Consider the following 20,530-nt stretch of genomic DNA (forward strand, 5'->3'; position numbering starts at 1 on the left):
TTTGCTTCGACGCTAATTAAAGCTATAATTAGAAAGGTCTCTTGATATATAGATGTAGGAAACAGCAATAATACAAGACATCGCTCAATTCTCACACCAGCAAAGGCTTAGCGTGCAGTTTGCGTGCAACCCAATAACCAAAAAAAATATTTCATGTTTGCATGTTTTATACATTGTTATACATTTAAAACATTACTTTTATTAAAAAAAAGTGTGTTTTAAAAGCTTTAGGGGGCATTCCGCAAAATGTATTATTCATTTTAAAAAGGCTCCAGGTTTTATTTAATTTTCAGGAATCTTGAGTCGAATGATAAAAGTCTCATTGTAAAACATTTATATGTATTTTCCGGGGGAAAATATTGACTGTCGTTTCTTTTTTCGCTTAGATGAATCTCTTGAAGATTCTTAATCCACTGTAGCGGGTTGTTGATCAACGGGTTGGCTTCTTCGTTTATCGGCTTCTTTTTTTACCTCCCTTGCCGGGAGACTTGTTGACAAGTAATACTTGATGCACAGGAATACCACGTATAGACTTAAATCCTGACAGGTCAAACTGTCATTTTTATTATACAAATACTCGACTTCAGTTACAACGTCCCACAACAATTGATTGGTTTTATTTTCCTACAATAAAAATCCACATCTTGGAACTCATTTTCCCAGAAAATGTATTTTACGACTGTCCTACAGTGGAACCCAGATTACTTCCCTGCTGGCAGAGGTCTCTTCTCTTTGTATTTCGCTATATTTCGTCAACCAGATGACTCGGATAATTTGAGTTCTTAAATCTAGGGATTTATGGGTCTTCTTTGAAGAGGCAAAGGCCACAAATTTAAGCGAAGGCATTTTTATATGATCTTGTAATATTACGAGCTTATACGATCTTATAGTTAATATGATCTTGCTGGTAATGGTACCGGGTATACGGTATTTCTATATGATCTTGCTGGTAATGTTACGGGGCATACGGTATTTCTATATCATTTTGCTGATAATGGTATGGGGTATACAGTATTTTTATATGAACTTGCTGGTAATTGTACGGTGTATACGGTATTTTTATATGGTCTTTCTGGTGAAGGTACGGGGTATACGGTATTTTTATATGAACTTGCTGGTAATGGTACCGGGTATACAGTATTTAAATATGATCTTGCTGGTAATGTTACGGGGTATACGGTACTTCTTGATGATTTTTCTGGTAATGGTGCGGCGTATACGGTATTTCTATATGGATCTGGCTGGTAATGGTACGGGATATACTTTATTGTTATATGATCTTGCTGGTAATGGTGCGGGGTATACGGCCTCTTGCATGTAAATCCTTCCAGTATGGTGAGCTATCCATGAACCATTTCAAGTCCGGCTGTGAAAAAAAGGGTGGGTCCGTAAACGTGACACTCGATCCAATAAAGCTATCAGTTCGTTTAGCGGCTAGTGGCTAGTTCGGTTAGTGGCTTTGCAAGTCTTTATTTTGCCACTACAGCCGCTAGTAGAAAAAAATCCGTTTGCATCTGCTTATCTGCACTCCCTTTGGCATTCGCAGCGATTGAATTTGGCACGCTAAAGATTATGCGTTTCAACTGTCATTTTGTAATTTTAATGCAGATAAGATAAACAACAAAAGGGGGCTGACATTGTCTAGTTATAAACTCATCAAACAGCACTTCTTGTCTAACCTATTTATCAATTTTGTTATCTCACCTTTTTCTATGTATCGATGTTGTTACGTGACCTTACCTGTTGTGGCCTGCCGATGCTGTTACGTTTGGCTGCGCTGTGTTTCGATGACGCGTCCATTTGGACGATATAGTACGGTTCACCGTTAACGGTCGTTTTACCACAGCCGAGGCGCCGCGCCTTTCGCCAGATCACCTGGGTGAGAGGGGTAATTGAATGAAATGGAAAAGCGAGATCTTGGAACCACTTAGGGAATCTATGTGGAGTTGAATTGACTGATAAAAATTGGACTGGTAATCCATAGAGCCTAAAGGGGGAAAATGATACGTAAGTAGAAAACAAATGGCGGAGAATGCTGATTCCCGTCAATAAAAGACTGGCAGCAAAACCCTGGTAGCTTGGTCATATATTTATCTTAAAAAATTATGCAGAACCGCTTAGTTTCAGGTCAGAATTTAGAATTTAGCAGATTTAGAAAGCAAATATATAGAATCTAAGAGGGGAAAGGAGGGGTGTTTGAAGTATGAAAGTGGGTTTGGTGCTGAGTCTATAGGGGGTGGGTTTATCACAAGGCATCATTTTGTCAAAAACTTTCCGACTAAAATAAATAAGCCGTTGTTCCAGGCATCCCATTCACTACCACGGTACAGACTCTTGAATTACTAGCACAGAGCTAAAAATTAGCTGCCACGTGACTGAAGATAAACTATCACGTGACCTACCTGCGTGAAATGAACAACCTCCGCGTCCTTATCTTGCTTGCCGCTAGACCAATCAAAATCCTTCTCTTCGTCATGCCACGCCTTGATCGCCGCGGTGAAAGTGGTATAGAAACTTCCGACAGCAATGACCTCCCCGCCTTTGCCCTCTTGAGCCCAGGGGGAGTGCCCGAACACGCGCTTGTTTGCCCAGCGCTGCGCCTGATTGGCTAGTGTCTGATCCAGGATTAGCGACCTGGCGGCGTGGTTACTGCGATACTTGTTGATAGCGTTTAAGCACTCCAATTGACATGCGCTACCGCAGCCTATTAGATGACAAGAAAGATCTCAATCTAAGTTTACATAATGGGGGATATAGCATTTAAACTTCTGAAGGAGGAGGTGGGAAAGTGAATATTATTAGCAAGAAGTTTCTTATCAAGAGATGGTAAAACAGCTATATTTTTTATCTGCGATCCTCTTGATCCAAGGCGCACCCGAGAACATAACTGAAGCCCCGTGCAAACTGCGCCAGCACATGCCAGCATTGCTGGCGAATTTTCGCTTGACTGACTCTAGGACAAAGAAAATGTCAAAATGGGAAATGGACTTTCTGACATTTCCTTTGTCTTGTGGTAAGTCGAGCAAGAATTCGTCAGCAATGCTGAAAGGTGCTGGCGCAGTTTGCACGGGGCTTATGCTTCAACTGAAACGAGCATTTAATGTTGATCTTCGAAAAAAAAATATGTTATAATGTTAATGTTCCCCAAGGATGGCAACGCCCTATTGGTTCCCTAGGATGGGGACGCCCTATTGGTCCCCGAGGATGGCGACGCTCTATTGGTCCCCGGGGATGGCGACGCCCTACTGGTCGCTAAGGATGGCCACACCCGATATCGGTTTCCGAGATGTTAACTTACCTTTGGTAGATACTGTGGTTTTTGGCTCTGAAAAAAAAACAAACAAAAAAAAAAACAATTGTTCATAAAGGGCGTAAAAAAAACTAAGGATATGAATGCTATGAAGATGCTATGAGACGACGTTTGCTAAGCTGGAACAGAGGAAGTTCCAAAATGTGTGTTAGCCAAGCCAATGTGCAGTAGAAATTCTTGTAGAGATTTACAATAGTTTCTCCACTAATATGGATTTGTGTTTCCTATCGTTTATAAGGCCTGGCTTGACTAGGAGGCATGTCGCGTAGCATACAATATTGTTGCTGCGACACTAAAATGCTTTTCGGATAGTTCAGAAACATTTCGTGTCGCTGACTTCAACATTTGTTCCAATGCTACATGTTTTCGACAGTGGGTAATCTAGGAGACAATAGGGACCTTAAGCAAGGACGACGCAACGGCTAGGACAACATGATCGGTAACGATGTGTTCGCGCTTGGTAATCAATTATAATTTAATTGCAATGAAATAAGCAAAGCATTATAGTCAGAGACAGATAAAAATAAACTAAGGACATTATTTCTACAGTAGCGAACGTGGTTAGAGGAGTTTACAGGGCAAACGTCCGCGTCCTAAGTTGACCGTGAAAGTTTGAGCTTCCACGTCGTGGTTTTATGGAAAATGGTTGAAATGTATCAGACAGACCGCATTTTCACCTGCTGCTATTGAATTCTGAATCAAATTCCATTGTTTTCTGCCGTCGTCGTCCACGTTGCCGTCGTCGTTGCTTAAGGTCCCTATTTAGGAAATATGTCGCACTTAACACGGCGCATGCGCAACATGCATCCTGGTTTATCCAGGTTTCTATTAGTTGTTATCTGATTTTGTTGTATACCTTGGTTCATCTTATCCTTAACTACACCACCGGTAGTGGAAGGTTCTTCGGGGTTCAAGCGTTCCATAAATTCCTTTATAACTTTATTTTCCTCACGGTTCATTCGCTCAGCGTCGTCTTCTTTCACCCGTCCCTTGTCAAAGCTCAACGGTTTCCCTTTCACAATTAAAGACGTCAGTTTTCCATTGCTCAATAAAGAACCTGAGCCTTTGCCGTTGCTCTTTCGCACTGACTCGTCTGGCATTCGGATCTCAGGTTGTGCAAATTCGGAATTGCTTTCCTCAGCATCCCCAGTCTCGACAAAGTATCGACCCGGAGTATCGTTATCATTCGACGCTTTGTACTCGGGACTATCACTCATTACTCTTTCGTCGAGCGCTCGGAAGCCATTTGCGATCGGCAAAGTAGGGATTTTTACTTGACTGTTGTGACCTTGAGCGGACTGTGCCATAGCTGAACTATTGTGTTTGTCGTTACCAGACTGGGCGCTGGCGTACCGGGGTTGCTGTGGCATATTGGCAGACTGCGCCACCGCGAAACCCTTTTGGTTTGGAACTCCTGCTTGTGCGACCGCGAAACCCTGGCCCGAGCCTGTTGACGCATGCGCAAAGATTTGAGCTCCCTGCGGTAACGAGGACTGAGCATGCGCTGTCGTTGCCTGGTTTGGAGCATTGGCCGCCTGAGCATGCGCAGTGTGTAGGCCTTCTGTTTGGGTACCTGACTGAGCCTGCGCAATTGTTGCTTGGTTGGCATTGCCGACTTGTGATGCTGCAGAGCCCTGGACACCAGGCGGCGCTGTGGTTTGGCTGACAGGAGACGCGTTACTGACAACAGATGGCACTGATCCTAATCCAAAAAAGCGTCATATTTCAAAATACTTTGGTTGCTTGGTAATTTCGAATTTAAGGTTGCACATGTGCAAATGGTACATACCGCTGGATGTAGGGGCCTTAGCATCTTGTAACTTGGCAGACTTTTGTGCTTTTGAGACTTTGCGCTTTTCTTTTATAAAACAAAAATACAGATAAATAAACGCATGCACAGAGGAGAAATAAATAAATAAAAATATATGGTTTACTTAAAGAAAAACAACAACAATTTTTCTCTAATTTTATCATCTTTTACAAAAAAAACTAAATTCTTTCCACTCTTACACACCCGAACCAGAAAATATGACCCATCTTTCTAATACCCGGTGCAAACAGCGCAACCATCAGACAGCATTACTTGCGATGCCTCCATCACTGACCATACAAAGAGTTAGGAAATTTTGGTGAGCTACTTCACAAAACCTCCTAACATGGTGTTCAAACAGTACCATTTTTTTATAATTTGTCTACCACTGTTTGCGCTGTGTGGACGGGACGTAAATCCAACATGTACATTATTCGTTACCAAGAAGTACTTTTAGTGTACTGTTGCTCACTTACTGCAAAATTTGCACGTTTTGCGGCAGAACTTGCTCATCTCTTTGGACCGCTTCTCGCAGTAGCCCTGCACGCGCCACTGGGGACAGCTAAACTGGTACTTGATAGCGTCCTTGCAAGCTGAAGAACAGATGGTAGCTCAAGCGTCATACTAACGTCGAGACGAATTGGGATATTTTGTGTTTGGTACTACGCTAGCGCGAGGTTTGAAAACGGGACAATATCCTAAAATCTCAAGGGCAAGTGCTGGATCTGCATCCATATTAAGAGCAGTGTAGGTTAAGTTTAAAGAATATCTATCAACTACTCCTTTGTTATTGTTTACAATTTAAAATACAGCGGTTCATTCACAAGAAAAGTTCAAAATAACCAACCACGAATAAAGTCTGAAACTTTATTAATGATATTTGATTAACATTTGCTCAGTTACTTGCTTGATTAAGTCGATGGAAATGGATTTTTTGAGCCACTTGGTATTGTTCGGGAACATAAAATGGGGGCGTGGTTGGTCTTCTTTAAGACCAAATAGCTTGGGACAAATTAAGTAGCATAAAAAGGTGTGAAGCACTGGTGTAAAACATAGGAATTACATGTGCGAATTTGAAGGAATTGGAGCCTGAACCCCCTAACCTTTCGACTATAAGGAGGTTATAATTGCTAGAAAATTAAGAACTTACTGGGTTCGGAAAACAGATCGTTGAGTTCTTTCGGTTTCTCCGTCTCGAGTGCTGCGCAAAATAATCAAAGAGATTCGTAAGGTTGAGCTCCTCCTGGGCCTAATAACCGCACGCGGATGTAACTTGACTGCCATCATTTTGTATCACTCACCACAATAGCCACAGGTTGACTTGCAGTGCTGCTTCATGAAGTCCTCGTACACAACATTCTTGCAGTGACCTTGGTCAGCCCAGAGCGAACACCTCTCCTCGTTATCCACGCACGCTAAAACAACAGTAGAAAGGTAATTTAATGGGGTCACTTTATTTAATCACGAGATCGCTGAAGCTAAACACGCAAGTAAACATATTATACCACACTGTGGCAGAGGGTTATGTTTTTAATATTGTCAAAGTTTCTTTCCGGATTTTAGGGCATAACGGAAGTGTTTACTAGAGTAAATCCATTGAGCTCGTCTTGTAAAAACACGCGCCAGGTCAAGTGAAGCTTTTCCTGTGACTTGAACAATTTTGCGACAAGTGCCCGAGTTCCAGACTTTCTAAAACGCAGTTTACTTGAGCTGATGCAAAGAATGTGTTTATGCGAGGATTCACTTTGCTTCCTTTCATAAAAGACGCTTGAAGCTCTAAGGCAAGGATACTTAGCTCAGTTACAAAGCGGGTGTCACACGTAAAAATACGTTCTGCTTGAATCGGTGTTTGCAAAAAATATTGCAGGAGCAAAGCGTATGTAAGACAGGGCTTCTAGCTATTCATTTACCTTTCCTTGTCGCCGAGTGTTGAAGCTGGTCACCAGGGTTAGTCGGTGGCGCCGCTACTTCTTCATTAGCAGTGTTTGGTTCAGATGCCACAACTTTCGGTAGCCGACTCACAGATTTGTTCGGAACCTCCGAGTTATCTTGGGTTTCTGCTGGCTTTCTATTGTCAACTGGTCTTGGAAGTTCGAGAACGGGCCGTTTGTCCGTAGAGTCTGACAATGTCTCTTTGGGAGTACTTATTTGACTTAACAGTTTTTCTTTGTTGCCATTTGAAGAGTTGGTATTCTTTGAATCTGAAGTTGAGCCGGAAGATTTCTGTTCCTTGTCAACGTTCGATGCTGCCTGGCTCACATTTTTTTCCTTTTTAGGCTCACCCCCTGGTGATTCCGATCCGTTTTTACCGGTCATTTTTCCTGTTATATTTTCTTGGTTAGCGTCTGGGTTTCCTTGAGAAGCTTCACTATTTGAGGGAGTCCCTGTTCCGAATTTTGAAGCTGACTCACCGTTTGCCTTCGAGGCGTCTTTTCCTGGCCCTTGATTCTGATCTAAAGGGCTGACTTTCATCTCTGAGCCCGGGCCTTGATTTTCATTAACTTTAGTTGGGACAGCCGAAGATCCATCTGAAGGTACGCCAGATGTAGTCTCCTGCTGGCTGACACCATTTACTGTCGTCTCCTGTTGGCTGCCATTAACTGCCGTCGTCCCCTGTTGGCTTCCGTCACCTTCAACCCTTTCTGGAGACTGTTGAGTATGGGGTTGACCTCCTACCATAATAGTTGTATCTGTTTGATATACCACAGGTGAATTGACGACATGTACACTAGATGTTGTATATGGGTCTCCGCCACCTGATACCCCTGGTGGTACCGGAGACGTGTTTGCTGGTGACTCTTGTTTGCCGCCTGATTGGGGTGACACGTTTGGCTGTGATTCCTGTTTGGCCACTTCTTTTTCTAAAGGGCTTGATTGACTTTGGTCTGTCCCGCTAGTTTGAGGAGACACGCTCGTCTGCGATTCTTGCTGTGTAGCCTGCTTCTGTTGGTCCACCCCACTTATGTTAGAAGTAGATGATGATGACGACGACTGTGGTGTATTCTGATGCGTAGACTGTAGCTCTTCACTGTTTGGCTGCTTTGAACCGCTTTGGCTTGGACTTTGCTCTCTAGCATCTCCCTCCGTAGGCTGCTTCCCTGATTTACCAGACTCTTGCTGGTTTTCTTGTTGCTCAGGTTTCCTCTCACTACCAGTCGAAGTCAACGACGGCACACTTCCAGCGCTTTGGCCTTGCCCGCTCGTCTTTGAATTCTCCTGAGGAGAGTTTCCTTCTTTTGTGTTCTCCCCCTCGCTCTCTTGTTGTTGCGGCTTTGACTGTTTACCCACGGACTCCGGTTCTTGTCCGAGCACCTTAGAAGTTTCTTTTTGTTGATGTTCATTTTCTGCCGTACTCTCTTTCTGCTTGGACAGTTTTTCGTCACCTGACGATGGTGTCGAATGTTCGCTTGCTATATTAGGCTTTTCTTCATTCTTCTCTGATGGCTGTCCCTTTTCTTCTTGGCTTCCATTTGTTTGTGGACGTTTCTTATCTGATTGTTCCTTTTCTTCTTGACCTTCAGTCTTTGGAGGAGGTTTCTCGTTGCTTGACGACAACTGTTCTCCTGACGTTTCTTGTCCACCCGTTTTTGTATTTTCCTTTTGTAGTTGCTCTTTGTCTTTTGGGTTCTCTTTTTGCTGTGATGACTTCTCACCATCAGTTGACGCCGCGGTTTGCTCGCCTTCCACATCACCCTTTTCAATTTTTTGTCCAAGTTCAGTTTGACTCTCTTGTTGTGATGGCTTTCCTGAAGTGGATGAACTTTGCGAGTCGCCTGACATATGCCCATTAGCCTTTGAATCGTCGATTTCTGGCTTTGATGGCTGCTTCTTCATGTCAGAGGGAGAAATCAATTCAGAGTTTCCCGAGCTAAGCACGCTATTAGAAGCGTTCTTTTTTGAAGTATCGTTTGTTTCCTGTTTGTTTTTGGATGGTACGTTTATAGTCTTATCGCCGGGACTTATTTGTTCGCCACTTGCTTTTGTGTTCACCTTTTCCGACTGCTTCATTGCCTGTTCTTCTGACTGGATTGCCTGTTTCGATGGTTTTTTATAAGTTTTATCAGACGAGGCTGATGGAAGTGTAGCCTTTTCGTGTTTTCCAGAATTGGAGTCCTCTTGTTCAGGTTCGTTTAGAGTTAATGTTACAGAGAAAGTGGAGCTTTTTCCTTTCGGTCGTGTACCTGCCGAGAAACCGTTTTGCAAAACTTCGCCCTCTGTCCTTTCCTGTTCTCTTGCAGGCGCTTTTGGTTGCCCAGCGTCCAAAGTTATATCGTGACCGCCTTGTTGCGACTGCAGGCTGTTTGCCCCCTGACTTTCTGGTCCAGAGGACTTCTCATTTTCAGACTTTGATTGCTGCTTGCTTGATTCCGAATCCTCGTTCTGAGCCTGTTGACTCTGTTTTTCGCTACCGGATTGCGTCGCCTGCTGTACGGCTTGCCCTACTATACCGTTATCAGAACCCTCCCTTATTGGCTTTTGTTCTGCTTTCACGGTTGGTTTTTGGTTTTCTTGTTGTAGGGATGTCTGTTGTTTACCTTCTGGCGACAAAGGTGTTTGCAAGTTTCCTTGTTCTTTACTACCCACTTGGGATTCAGCATGTGACCTCTCCTTTTCAGATTCCTGAACTTTCCCTTCTTGAGATTGCGCCTGCTTTGAGGGTTCAACTAATAAAATTGCGTCTTTCCCGCTTGTTGGTTCAGTTTGTGAATCACCCTTGATAGGCTGCTGACTCGTCGCATCCATGGAGGACCCTGGTTTGTTGTCTGGTGAGGAAATAATTTTCCCTTCTTTAAGCTTCTCCTGCGGCGCCTTATTATTATCGCTTTCCACCTTCGACCCTTTGTCACCTGCACTCCCAGCCTCCTCTGACACACTCTCCTCGTTCACCCTATTACCCTTAGGTCCTTCATCTCTGAATATATGCCCGTTTTCATACTGCTCGGCAAATGGGTACAGTACATTTTCGTCAGGCTCTTCGTTAAAATATCCAGGTGGTCTCTGTTCCCCTCTTATGTCAGGTTCCCTTAGGGGCGACTCATCCATCAGAGGAAGTACACCCGCTGCCACCTCTGCGGGCTCAGGTTCTCTGATGGGCTTCAGGGCACCATGATAATCCGATATATCCTGCTCGTCCATAACCGGCTGCAAACTAGATGTCTTTTTTTCAACATTTTTGTCACCATTATGAACAGCACTGTGTTCTTCGCCCAGTTTTGGCTCATTGTGGTACTTCCGAAGGTCATATAGCCCAATTGGGTTTTCATTCAAAGCTTGAGTAAGAGGATCAAAGCTTGCGCCCAGTTCTGAAGGTCCACTGACGGGAGTGTGGCCCATGTGATTCAGCCATTGGTTGTTCCCTTGAGAATGCAGGCTCGTCGGGTAGCCATAGTTGTCTATGCGATGATCAGGCATTCGGTTTCCATCGAGCTCGTTGTTCATCGAGTCCTGGTTACCGTGTAATTCGTCGTGGTTTGTTTGCCTACCAGGCCCGTGACCCATTTGGTCATTAATTGGCATATCGTTTTGTTGTTGCTGCATAGGATCCTCTTCTTTTTGTGCCATGTTCTCGTCTGTCGAAGGCTCCCTCGATGGAAGACCCGGGTCGGTTTTATGATCTTGATGCGGCTTACTTTCTATTGACACTTCTTTGTTAGAATCGCCTTGCTCAGGTTCATTTGTCTTTACAGGAACTTTTAGCGACACTTTTCTAAGTTCTGGCAGCTGCTTCATTTCCTTGTTGAAGTCCTTCGTAGCATCAATACCTTTCAAAGAGTAAGGACCACCGTTACCACGTGATTTAACCAATGCTCTTAAACGAGTGTTGATCAGATCAACAACGCTCGATAACTCCGTATCAACATCAGATTTACTGTCGTGGTCACTTATAGGGTGGCTAAACTGTTGCTCTGTATCCTCCTTGGGTTCTACCGTATCATTACTAGAAACTTTCCCCATTATCAAAGCAGCGATATCTTTGGTAGTTTCCCTAGGGTTCCCTTCATAACGCTTGCCCGCGTTTTTGCGCATCTGTTCTTTAGCCTGAGTGCTGTTAGACCCATTGTTCTTATCATCAGCTCTGTCAGGGCTAGTAGCGTTCCAGGGTTCGTGGATTATCAGGGAAGGGTTTCGCTGTGTCAGGGATGTATTACCAATAGGGACTGACTTGGAAAGCAAGCTCTGGGCGTCTCTAGACTTACCTTTTGGTCGTGGAAGTTCGCTGCTGTCCTGTTGTCCTGGCCTTGGCCGTGTTTTGAGACGGTTGCCTCGGTTCTCTGATCCCGGCCTTTGCTGAAGTGTGTTCGCTAGGTTGTCAATAAGTGCTGTATCTGCATTCTCAATCTGCTTTTCTCCTTCTTCAAAAGAAGAACTAATCTCCCTATCTCTTGCGCCCTGGTGCTCGTATCTGCTGTTGAAGCCAGAATTGAGAGGAGGTATAGGCTCATGGATGCCTTCGTTGAACCCTGTAACGCGATTATCAAAGTGCCTCTCTGGATACCCTTCGTAAGGTCTCCCCTCGTGACGACCGAGGGAACCATATGATGCACCTGTATCAAGCTGTTCCTGACCAGCAAAGCCCTCACTTTTCCCAAACTCATTCTCCGGCAATTCTACTCCTCCATAAGACACCTTATCGTTAGGTGCGGCATGGTTTGCAAGTTCGCCCTTTTCATTACCGAATTGATCCCCATTTTCTGGTAGTCTATCGCCACCGTTTAATACTCCCATATACCCATTTCGGGCATGACTTTCCTCGGCTTTTCCAAGGCCACCATCTGCAATCTTTGCTCCAGTTTGAACAGCGTTATCAATATAAGGATTTACATTTTCCGCAAACTGGTTCCTCAAGTTTTCAACCTCCTGATTTTCCTGGTCGAAAACTTGACTTAAAGAGTCATGAACAAACTGTTTGATGTTGTTTTCGCTGTTGAGTACTCTTTGTTCTTTGCTGACCTCATTCAGGTCTTGTATCACATCTTGGTCCTCATCGTCTGTGAGACGCGCAAGTTTTTGACTAAGGCTTGCTGACAAGATGTGCGACCGAGTCAGATTACCCTCCTTCCTTGGCTTTGTGACATTTCGGTAAAGGGGCTTACCCACGCCCCACAGCTTAGTAATCTCGTACCAATAGATGTCTTCCTGGAATTGCAATACAACTATCTTAGAAGCCGAATTATAAAAATGTGTCAAAATATTCTCCCATCCTTGTCGGGCCTGCAATTTTAAATCTTGAAAAATAGTTAAGATTACCACAAAGCGGGCTCATAACAGAAACAGAGGTAAAAGAAGTAGGAGGTATCCGTAAAAGGGGGCGCGTCAATATATAAAACATATGCAGGGAGGTAAATTTATGGATTATATCTGCTACACATCCATACATTTCTAAAATATCCTCTCTCCGATTGAGCGGCCATCGCCCCTAAACTTCACTAATAAGAATTCATATTTACATACCCTTTTCGGTGGCCCCACATTTTCGCTGCCGCCGGCGACATTGGGACTCATGACTCCGTCCGCATCCATCCACACCACGTAATACTTGGATCCAAACATCTTACCCTTACCACACCCGACCTTGCGTGCCCTTTTCCACACCACTTGCGTAAAGTCATGCAGTGTTTTACCATTAGTAGACATCCCCGTCTTAAAATCATAAAACCTTTCCTTGTCGTGCCAGTTCTTAATGACAGACGTGAATGAAGGGAACTCATCTTTCACATCCCACTCGATCAGCTGCCCAAATTGCCCGCGTGACGTCATATCGTAACCGAACTTCCCGCCATCCGCCCACTGCTGCGCCTTGTCAGCGAGGGCCTGGGAGAAAGTGAGGGCTGGGGCGTCGTGGTTTTCGCGGTATTTGTTTAACACGTCGATGCATTCTTGCTGACAGCGGCTGTCGCACTCTGAAACAATACATTGATATTACGATACGAATTGAATAAACGCGAATCTAGGAAAAAATTAGAAAATCAACTTGAAGCTTGCAACCTCTAAACGAAAGACAAACAGACAAAGTCAGTGTTGCGCGTTGCACACAGAGCGAGTATCTAAAAAAATAGTTCTATTAGTTCACAAGAAATATAATCGTATAAAGTTCGAATCGCTTCCGAGAATCGGGTTTTAAGGCTGAGAAATCATTCGAACTATAGATAAAAGTTGAGCTCCCTGTGATTGGTCAGATTGGTTTCGGCCGTCGGCCTCGAGGGGTACTCGAGCTTACAGCTTAGATTTCATAACGCGTTGGAGAAAGGGCTTTGCCAACAAAACAAAATAAAATCAGCAAATGTAAAGATAATTTCGTGCAAGGGAGTGTCAAGCTGAAGTAGCGGAGGAGACTGCTCTGGAATGAGAATTAAAATTACCCAGAATTGCTTTGAGTCGTGTTTGGGATCCCTGTGGAGTGCTTTACCTTGACCTTGCTACATAGTTGAAAGAGCTGGAAAGTAGTTTGGAGTTCATTAGAAAATGTCTGTCATTTCAACCTCTAAACGAATTGGTATTGTGATCTGCAGTGATGCCGAGAAATGGGGTTGGGCAGAAGCAGCTTTGGAACGCTACAAGAAGGTCTTCACCCGTGAAGGAGATGAAATCGCCGGTTTCTTTGCGATTCGAGGGAACCTTTAACCTTTAAATACAATAATTGCCACTAGCGCGAGCTAATCCTGGCAATGAGTGTAACCTCGGTTAGTAAGCACTGTCACTAGGGGTGGTCACTGCCAGAGGGTTTATTGCGTCCCCAGTGGTTCTTTTACGTCCCTTCGGTTCAGGTTTAGTGTAATACAGCTTGAAGAGACGGGACCTCCGGTTTAGTGTCCTCGAACACGATATTAACACATATGACGCGTTCATCTTTTCGGGAAGCGCTAACTCTACCCAAGAAGACACAAAGTGGTTAAAAGAAACAAAAGAGTTTATCGCAAAGGCCTCAATGCTTGAGCGAAAGCCCAAGATAGTGGGTATCTGTTTTGGCCATCAATTAATAGCCGATGCCCTAGGGGGCAAAGTTGGGCTAAATCCTGCGAAGGACTTCATCTTGCAAAGCGAAGAAATAAAACCAAGTGATAAGGGAGATGTGCTGATCAAAGAGCTGTTCAAGAATGGCCCAATAAAGATTCTAGAGTCTCATAGTGAATGTATCTTAGAGCTTCCTAAAGGAGCGAAAACTCTTGCTAGCTCATCTTCGTGTGAACACGAGGTTGTCAGGTTTGCTGACAACATTATTGGGGTTCAAGGGCATCCTGACCTATCTCCTAGCGATGTTGATGAGAAAATTGTTCCTTTTGTTGCGAAGAAATTTAACTGGGACGAGAAACACACACAACGAGTGAAGCAGTCTCTCTATGAACCACTAAACTCAGAAGAAATGAATGAAGTACTGGTGAAATTCCTACACTCCTGATAAGTTATGTCAGATATGAAATTGTTAATGATTTTAATCCCAGTTTGCATTCTACTTCATGGGACAATCCCAGTTTGCATTCTACTGCATGTAACAATCCCAGTTTGCATTCTACTGCATGTAACAATCCAAGTTTGCATTCTACTGCATGGAACAATCCCAGTTTGCATTCTACTGCATGTAACAATCCCAGTTTGCATTCTACTGCATGGGAAAATCCCAGTTTGCATTCTACTGCATGTAACAATCCCAGTTTGCATTCTACTGCATGTAACAATCCCAGTTTGCATTCTACTGCATGTAACAATCCCAGTTTGCATTCTACTGCATGTAACAATCCCAGTTTGCATTCTACTTCATGGGACAGGAGCAGTACAGGGGCTTTGGCACTTTTTGGTAGATGCTCAGATCTTGAGATATGACTGAGCAAAGTTGCCATAAATCATGAAAAAGTATATATTTTTGCCCAAATTGAGCAACTTCAGACAAATCAAGAGTCTTACAATTTCAATTTTTCAAGCAGGAATTATCTGCCAACAAGTACCAAAGCTTGTTTTTTTTTCATATTGCACAAGGAGCCAAAAAATCAGACAATATAAGCCAAACAGCCTTACAATTTGAAGGTTGTAATTTTTTTGCTCCTGTCAGCTTCTTGGACAATCAGCATCACAAAAGTGATGGAAAAGTTTATCAGTCGTTTTTATATTAATATATTTTCACACAAAAAAGTGAGATAGAGGGCAAAGAGTGGTGTGTTATTTACTGGTGATTATGAAGAGAAAGCTCTGCCTCTAATTTCCATCTGTTTGGTATTGTTTTTTATTATAAGATTATGCTATGTGAAGACTGGTTTATTACAAGAGAATCATGCCTTTAAGGAACAAAATACAGACATGAATGTAGCAAGGGTTTGCCGGAGGGGGAGGGGGGGGGAGCTACATGCTTTTACACAGGGCCGTACCTAGCACAGGGGCAAGGGGGGTAGCTGCCCCCTTAGAAGAGCAGGAATTTTACAAAAAACATGAATAAAAATAGCTTCTGCCTCTGGAGCAAATGAAATACAAATGTGGGGCGTGTCCTCCCTTGAACAAAGTTTTCTTATGGTCTTGCTTTATACATTCATCTCTTCCATTATTTTTGTAAAAAGTTTGCAAATTATTAGATTGCACACACAGTAAATTTACTGTAATTATGAATAACAGATCTATTTTAATTGGGTGCTGGCTGCCTGAAATGGCCAGAAGCTAACTGAGTCTGAACATCGCCCTCTTTGATTTTCCCTAATAAAAGGTCCTAAAACATACATTGCAATATAGTACAAATTCATTGTTTAATTTCCTTTACATTCTTTTTTTTTACATTTCTAGCTACTTTATTGAGTTGTTGCATTTAACGTCAGGAGGCCTGTGGTCCCAGTAATTGATTAATCATCCGCTGTCCAGAAAAATATATCGTGGGCGCACTTCCCTCTCCAACCGTGACCTCTAGCTGCAAAAGGCCTATTGTTTCACCATAGTTAACCGGGGTTCATTAGAAAATGTCTGTCTCTTTAACCTCTAAACGAATTGGTATTGTGATCTGCACTGATGTCGAGAAGTGGGGTTGGGCAGAAGCAGCTTTGGAACTCTACAAGAAGCTCTTTACCCGTGAAGGAGATGAAATCGCCGATTTCTTTGCGATTCGAGGGAACGTTCCAACCGAACACGATGTTAACAAATATGACGCGTTTATCTTCTCGGGAGGCGCTAACTCTACCCAAGAAGACTTACAGTGGATAAAAGCAACAAAAGAGTTTATCGCAAAGGCCTCAATGCTTGAGCGAAAGCCCAAGATAGTGGGTATCTGTTTTGGCCATCAATTAATAGCCGATGCCCTAGGGGGCAAAGTTGGGCTAAATCCTGCGAAGGACTTCGTCTTGCAAAGCGAAGAAATAAAACCAAGTGATAAGGGAGATGTGCTGATCAAAGAGCTGTTCAAGAATGGCCCAATAAAGATTCTAGAGTCTCATAGTGAATGTATCTTAGAGCTTCCTAAAGGAGCGAAAACTCTTGCTAGCTCATCTTCGTGTGAACACGAGGTTGTCAGGTTTGCTGACAACATTATTGGGGTTCAAGGGCATCCTGACCTATCTCCTAGCGATGTTGATGAGAAAATTGTCCCTTATATTGCGAAGAGATATAACTGGGACGAGAAACACACACAACGAGTGAAGCAGTCTCTCTATGAACCACTGAACTCAGAAGAAATGAATCAAGTACTGGTGAAATTCCTACACTCCTGATAAGTTATGCACACTCATTCGATAAAAATCGATATCAAAAAACCGATCGATAAATCGAAATCAATCGATAACCCTTGATTTATCAATATCGGTTGAATCGGATGATCGATATTAATCGATACTCACTAAACTCTTCCCAATTAAGGTAATCGATTATATCGATTTTATTGGTACCTATTGATCTGTGCAAGCAAGAATATAAATAGTGTTTACCCACAAAAGGATTACCCACGAATTATAAACCTATATTATTGTCATACAATCTTTTTTTTAAGCACCTATAAGAACCCTGAGGCTCAAATTTTCCCAAAACGTAAGACCATTTTTATACATTTACTGTAAAAAATGCCCATTTTTGCCCAGGCTGGAAGTCGATTCTTAGACGTTCTTATAAAAAGTGTCTACATATTGCCCTGGTCACTGTACCTGTAGCACAAGTAAGGTTCAAATCTATGATTCGCTCTATCTCTCCAGACTGCAGAAATTTGTTACAAGTAGTGTAGTATACACTATTTACACTGGATTAACTTGGTTTTTACTGTCTGACTACAGCAATGATTTTGCACTACTACAAGTTAATTGTGTAGCATCAATAAACATTATTCTGGACAGCTGTGTCAGTAACTACTGTGGATATTACTAGTTGGTGTTGGTTCCTTAGTTTTCACGTTTTGTTTGCACATTGGGATTACAAAAACGTTTGTTAAATTTCTCGTAAACATCTTTTTTTCGGATTTAATCAATAAATCGATATAAATTGATCAGGTTAATCGAAAAATTGATAGCTATCGATTTTCCTCACATTTTTTTATTGATTGATATCGATTACCGATACAATTAACTAATTTTATCGATTGAAATCTATTAATATCGATTATCGATTCTATCGATTGCCCAGGCAGGGTTATGTCAGAGATGAAACGGTTACTCTAATTATTTAATCCCAGCTTTTATATCTTTTTATATTTTTATTTTATTTTTTCTATCAATAGTTTCACACAAAAAAGAGAGTGGTGTGTTATTTACTGGTGATTATGAAGAGAAAGATATATCTGCCTCCAATTTTCATCTGTTATTGTTTTTTATTATAAAATTATGCTATAGGACAAAATACAGACATGCACATATCAAGGATTTGCCAAGTTGTTGTGGTGGTGGGGGGGGGGGGGGGGCTACATGCCGTAGCCAGCACAGACGCAAGAAGGGCTGCTGCCTAATAAGAAGAACAGGAATTTTCCAAAATACATGAAAAACATAGTCTCTAACCCATAATCAAATAAAAGAAACATCTGAGGCTTGCCCCCCTGAACAAAGTTTTCTAGCCATGGCCTTGCTTTTAACATTCATCTCTTCCATAAATTTTATAAAAAAGCATGCAAATCCTTAGTTTGCACACACAGTAAATTTACTGTAATTATTAAAAACTGAGAGATTCACATAGAAACCAAATACTGAGCTTATTTTATTAAAAGCTGTAATTAACACATTGACCCCTCAACCGGCCTGTATCGGCTTTGAGAAGTAAATGCAAAATGAACACAACAAGATGAAGATACTCAGGCATCAGTCTAAGGGATAAATGGTCTTGAAGATATGCATCCAACCAAATAATAGCACAGGTTCTTTGACAAATTTCAAATCGAACAAGGAAAGAAAAACAGAATGAAGGAGAGAGATCAGCAAAGGAAAGAAAGGCAGAACCACCCCTCTCAATAAAACACTCAAAATACCACACAAGGGAGAGAGATCAGCAAACACAGCTCAAGGCAGAAATAGATACCTTTATTCTGATCCTCCGGCTTCATTTCCATGGCCTCAAAACACAATGTCCACTCCTTGAAGGCTTATAAAACCACTTAGATGCCTTTACGGATTTCAAAGCATTCTGGGAGATCCAGGGAAAAATTTACAAGGGGAGGGCCAGTCAACACTCCTCTCCCCAAAGTCAGATGGTTTTTTATAAGTCTTTTCGCCCGAAGCCAAACAAATCAATTCCAGGTCATACAGACCCGGGGTGAGGTATCTGTTTTCAGTCTGTTTTTTGTAAATTCAGCTCAAAAATAGCCAGGAGTCAATGGGTTAATAACCCTACAAAATAGGTCAAATCTGGTCAAAATCAGGTACATACCCAGGATTGGCCGAGGGGTGTGTGTGCTGTCATAGATATATGGAAAAAAGCATTGAACATGAAGATTCCTTAATGAGAAATGACCCACTTTTGTCCTGCAAGGGGGTGTTTGTTTGTGCACCCTTCGCACCCCCATGTGTAGGCGCCTGAAAATCCGACATCCTCACACTAGATAATTATGTTGAAAGATGAGAAATATGAAGATGACAATTATGGACATAATAAGATGACAATTATGGACATTATAAACATAGACAAACAGATTATCACATTTTTGAGATATAATTGCATCACATTCTCTAGAATATTTTTTCCTGTTTTGCCTATAATTTCCCATTCATTATCTTGTAATGTTATATTTTACCTCCAAATCTTAATTTCAATCATTTCATGTTACAAAAAAGCTGAGGTGCTGGCTTGTACACAGCTAGCAATTAGGCCTATTTTTCTCGTTCACCTCTAATAGCAGCATAATTTAAAGCTTCTCTACCGCTCTGATGTGTATTCCACCTTAATTGTTCGGAGGTTAATGTGAAGTGGTCTCAATATTTAAGTATCTTTTGAAGAGAACAGTTACCATATAATGCTTAAAATCCGCTTTAACTTTAGCATTCGTGAAAGATTTGCCTCGATCTCTTCTACCATAGTGTAAGTGGTTCCATGAGTAAACTATAAGCTCATACCATACCTGAAAAGGCTTGTCCAACAACTGTAGCGAAAACGAGAAAAAAAGCGACTTCCCTCAGGTTACCCATGTCTTGAGTCTTCCTAAACATCTATTATCCGCATTTTACACACCTAGACGAAACAATAACAACGCATTATAACAATAACGATTCATTTCACAACAAATTTTGTACAAACAAACAACTGAAACAACACAAATTCTAATTCTCATGAGAAAAATGATGTCATACCTTGCATTTGTTGGAGATCACAAGTTACGACTCCAGTAGAATCGTCCTGTATTTATAATCATACAAATCAAACGATATTTGAATCAAAGTAAAGAAATAGTGTCTTTTTCTGTTTTTCTGTTATTCACCTCGATATGGTGAGACGCCCGGTGAATATCGTGTTTTATTCATGAGGCGTTGCGACCGGTCAGTGCCATAAATGCACCACATGCTAAACGTCTTAAGTGTCGATGGGGCGCACGAACACGGAGCGAGGAAAAACTCAGAATCTTCTTTTATTTAATACCTCATCAGCCATCGCTGAATACCAGTGAGAAATCGAGGAAAAAATAATATTCGCTACCAGCTGTAAAGCGCTGTAGATGGATCTAGTGGATGCAAAGAAATGCTTCTTTCTGCAAAACCTGGCGCCGTGGACCCATTTCCACGCCCACTTCTTGTTTCAAAATTGATTGTTTAAATGTTTCCTAAACATGAGAAAATAGCAGGATAGAGCATTCTTAATGTATACACCTATTTCTTGCCCCATGTAAGGTAATCCGGAATCCAGACTTTTTTAGCCTTTTGAATCCGGAATTCGGCGAATAGAATCTAGAATCCACAGTCTGGGACCAGAATCCAAGTAGGTTTGGGATGCGAAATCCACTTATTGAAATTCATGTTATCTAGCAGAATCGGAAACCGATG

General features: G+C 42.2%; 2 protein-coding genes across 3 annotated transcripts; one reads left to right on the plus strand and one right to left on the minus strand.

The window, feature by feature from the left end:
- Positions 1-528: 528 nt before the first annotated feature.
- Positions 529-20,030, minus strand: LOC116619814. Of its 2 annotated transcripts, XM_032385015.2 has the most exons (14): positions 19,844-20,020; positions 19,615-19,724; positions 12,573-13,021; positions 11,318-12,257; positions 7,031-10,882; positions 6,422-6,535; positions 6,271-6,321; positions 5,597-5,713; positions 5,100-5,168; positions 4,167-5,012; positions 3,299-3,325; positions 2,403-2,704; positions 1,741-1,875; positions 529-1,366 (listed from the first exon to the last, which is right to left on the minus strand). In XM_032385015.2, the coding sequence occupies exons 2-14, from the start codon at positions 19,700-19,702 to the stop codon at positions 1,271-1,273; spliced, it is 7,086 nt and encodes a 2,361-aa protein (XP_032240906.2). In that variant the 5' UTR covers positions 19,703-19,724; positions 19,844-20,020; the 3' UTR covers positions 529-1,270. The 2 variants fall into 2 exon arrangements, with proteins under 2 accessions (XP_032240906.2, XP_032240905.2); XM_032385014.2 differs by having other exon boundaries at positions 7,031-12,257; positions 19,844-20,030.
- LOC5515324 (gamma-glutamyl peptidase 3) lies at positions 15,969-17,860 on the plus strand. The gene has a single exon (XM_032385026.2). It carries the CDS (start codon positions 16,055-16,057, stop codon positions 16,796-16,798), a length of 744 nt encoding a protein of 247 aa, XP_032240917.2. The 5' UTR covers positions 15,969-16,054; the 3' UTR covers positions 16,799-17,860.
- Positions 20,031-20,530: the final 500 nt, after the last annotated feature.

This window comes from Nematostella vectensis, chromosome 8 (genome assembly GCF_932526225.1).
Source record: "Nematostella vectensis chromosome 8, jaNemVect1.1, whole genome shotgun sequence".
NCBI lineage: Eukaryota > Metazoa > Cnidaria > Anthozoa > Actiniaria > Edwardsiidae > Nematostella > Nematostella vectensis.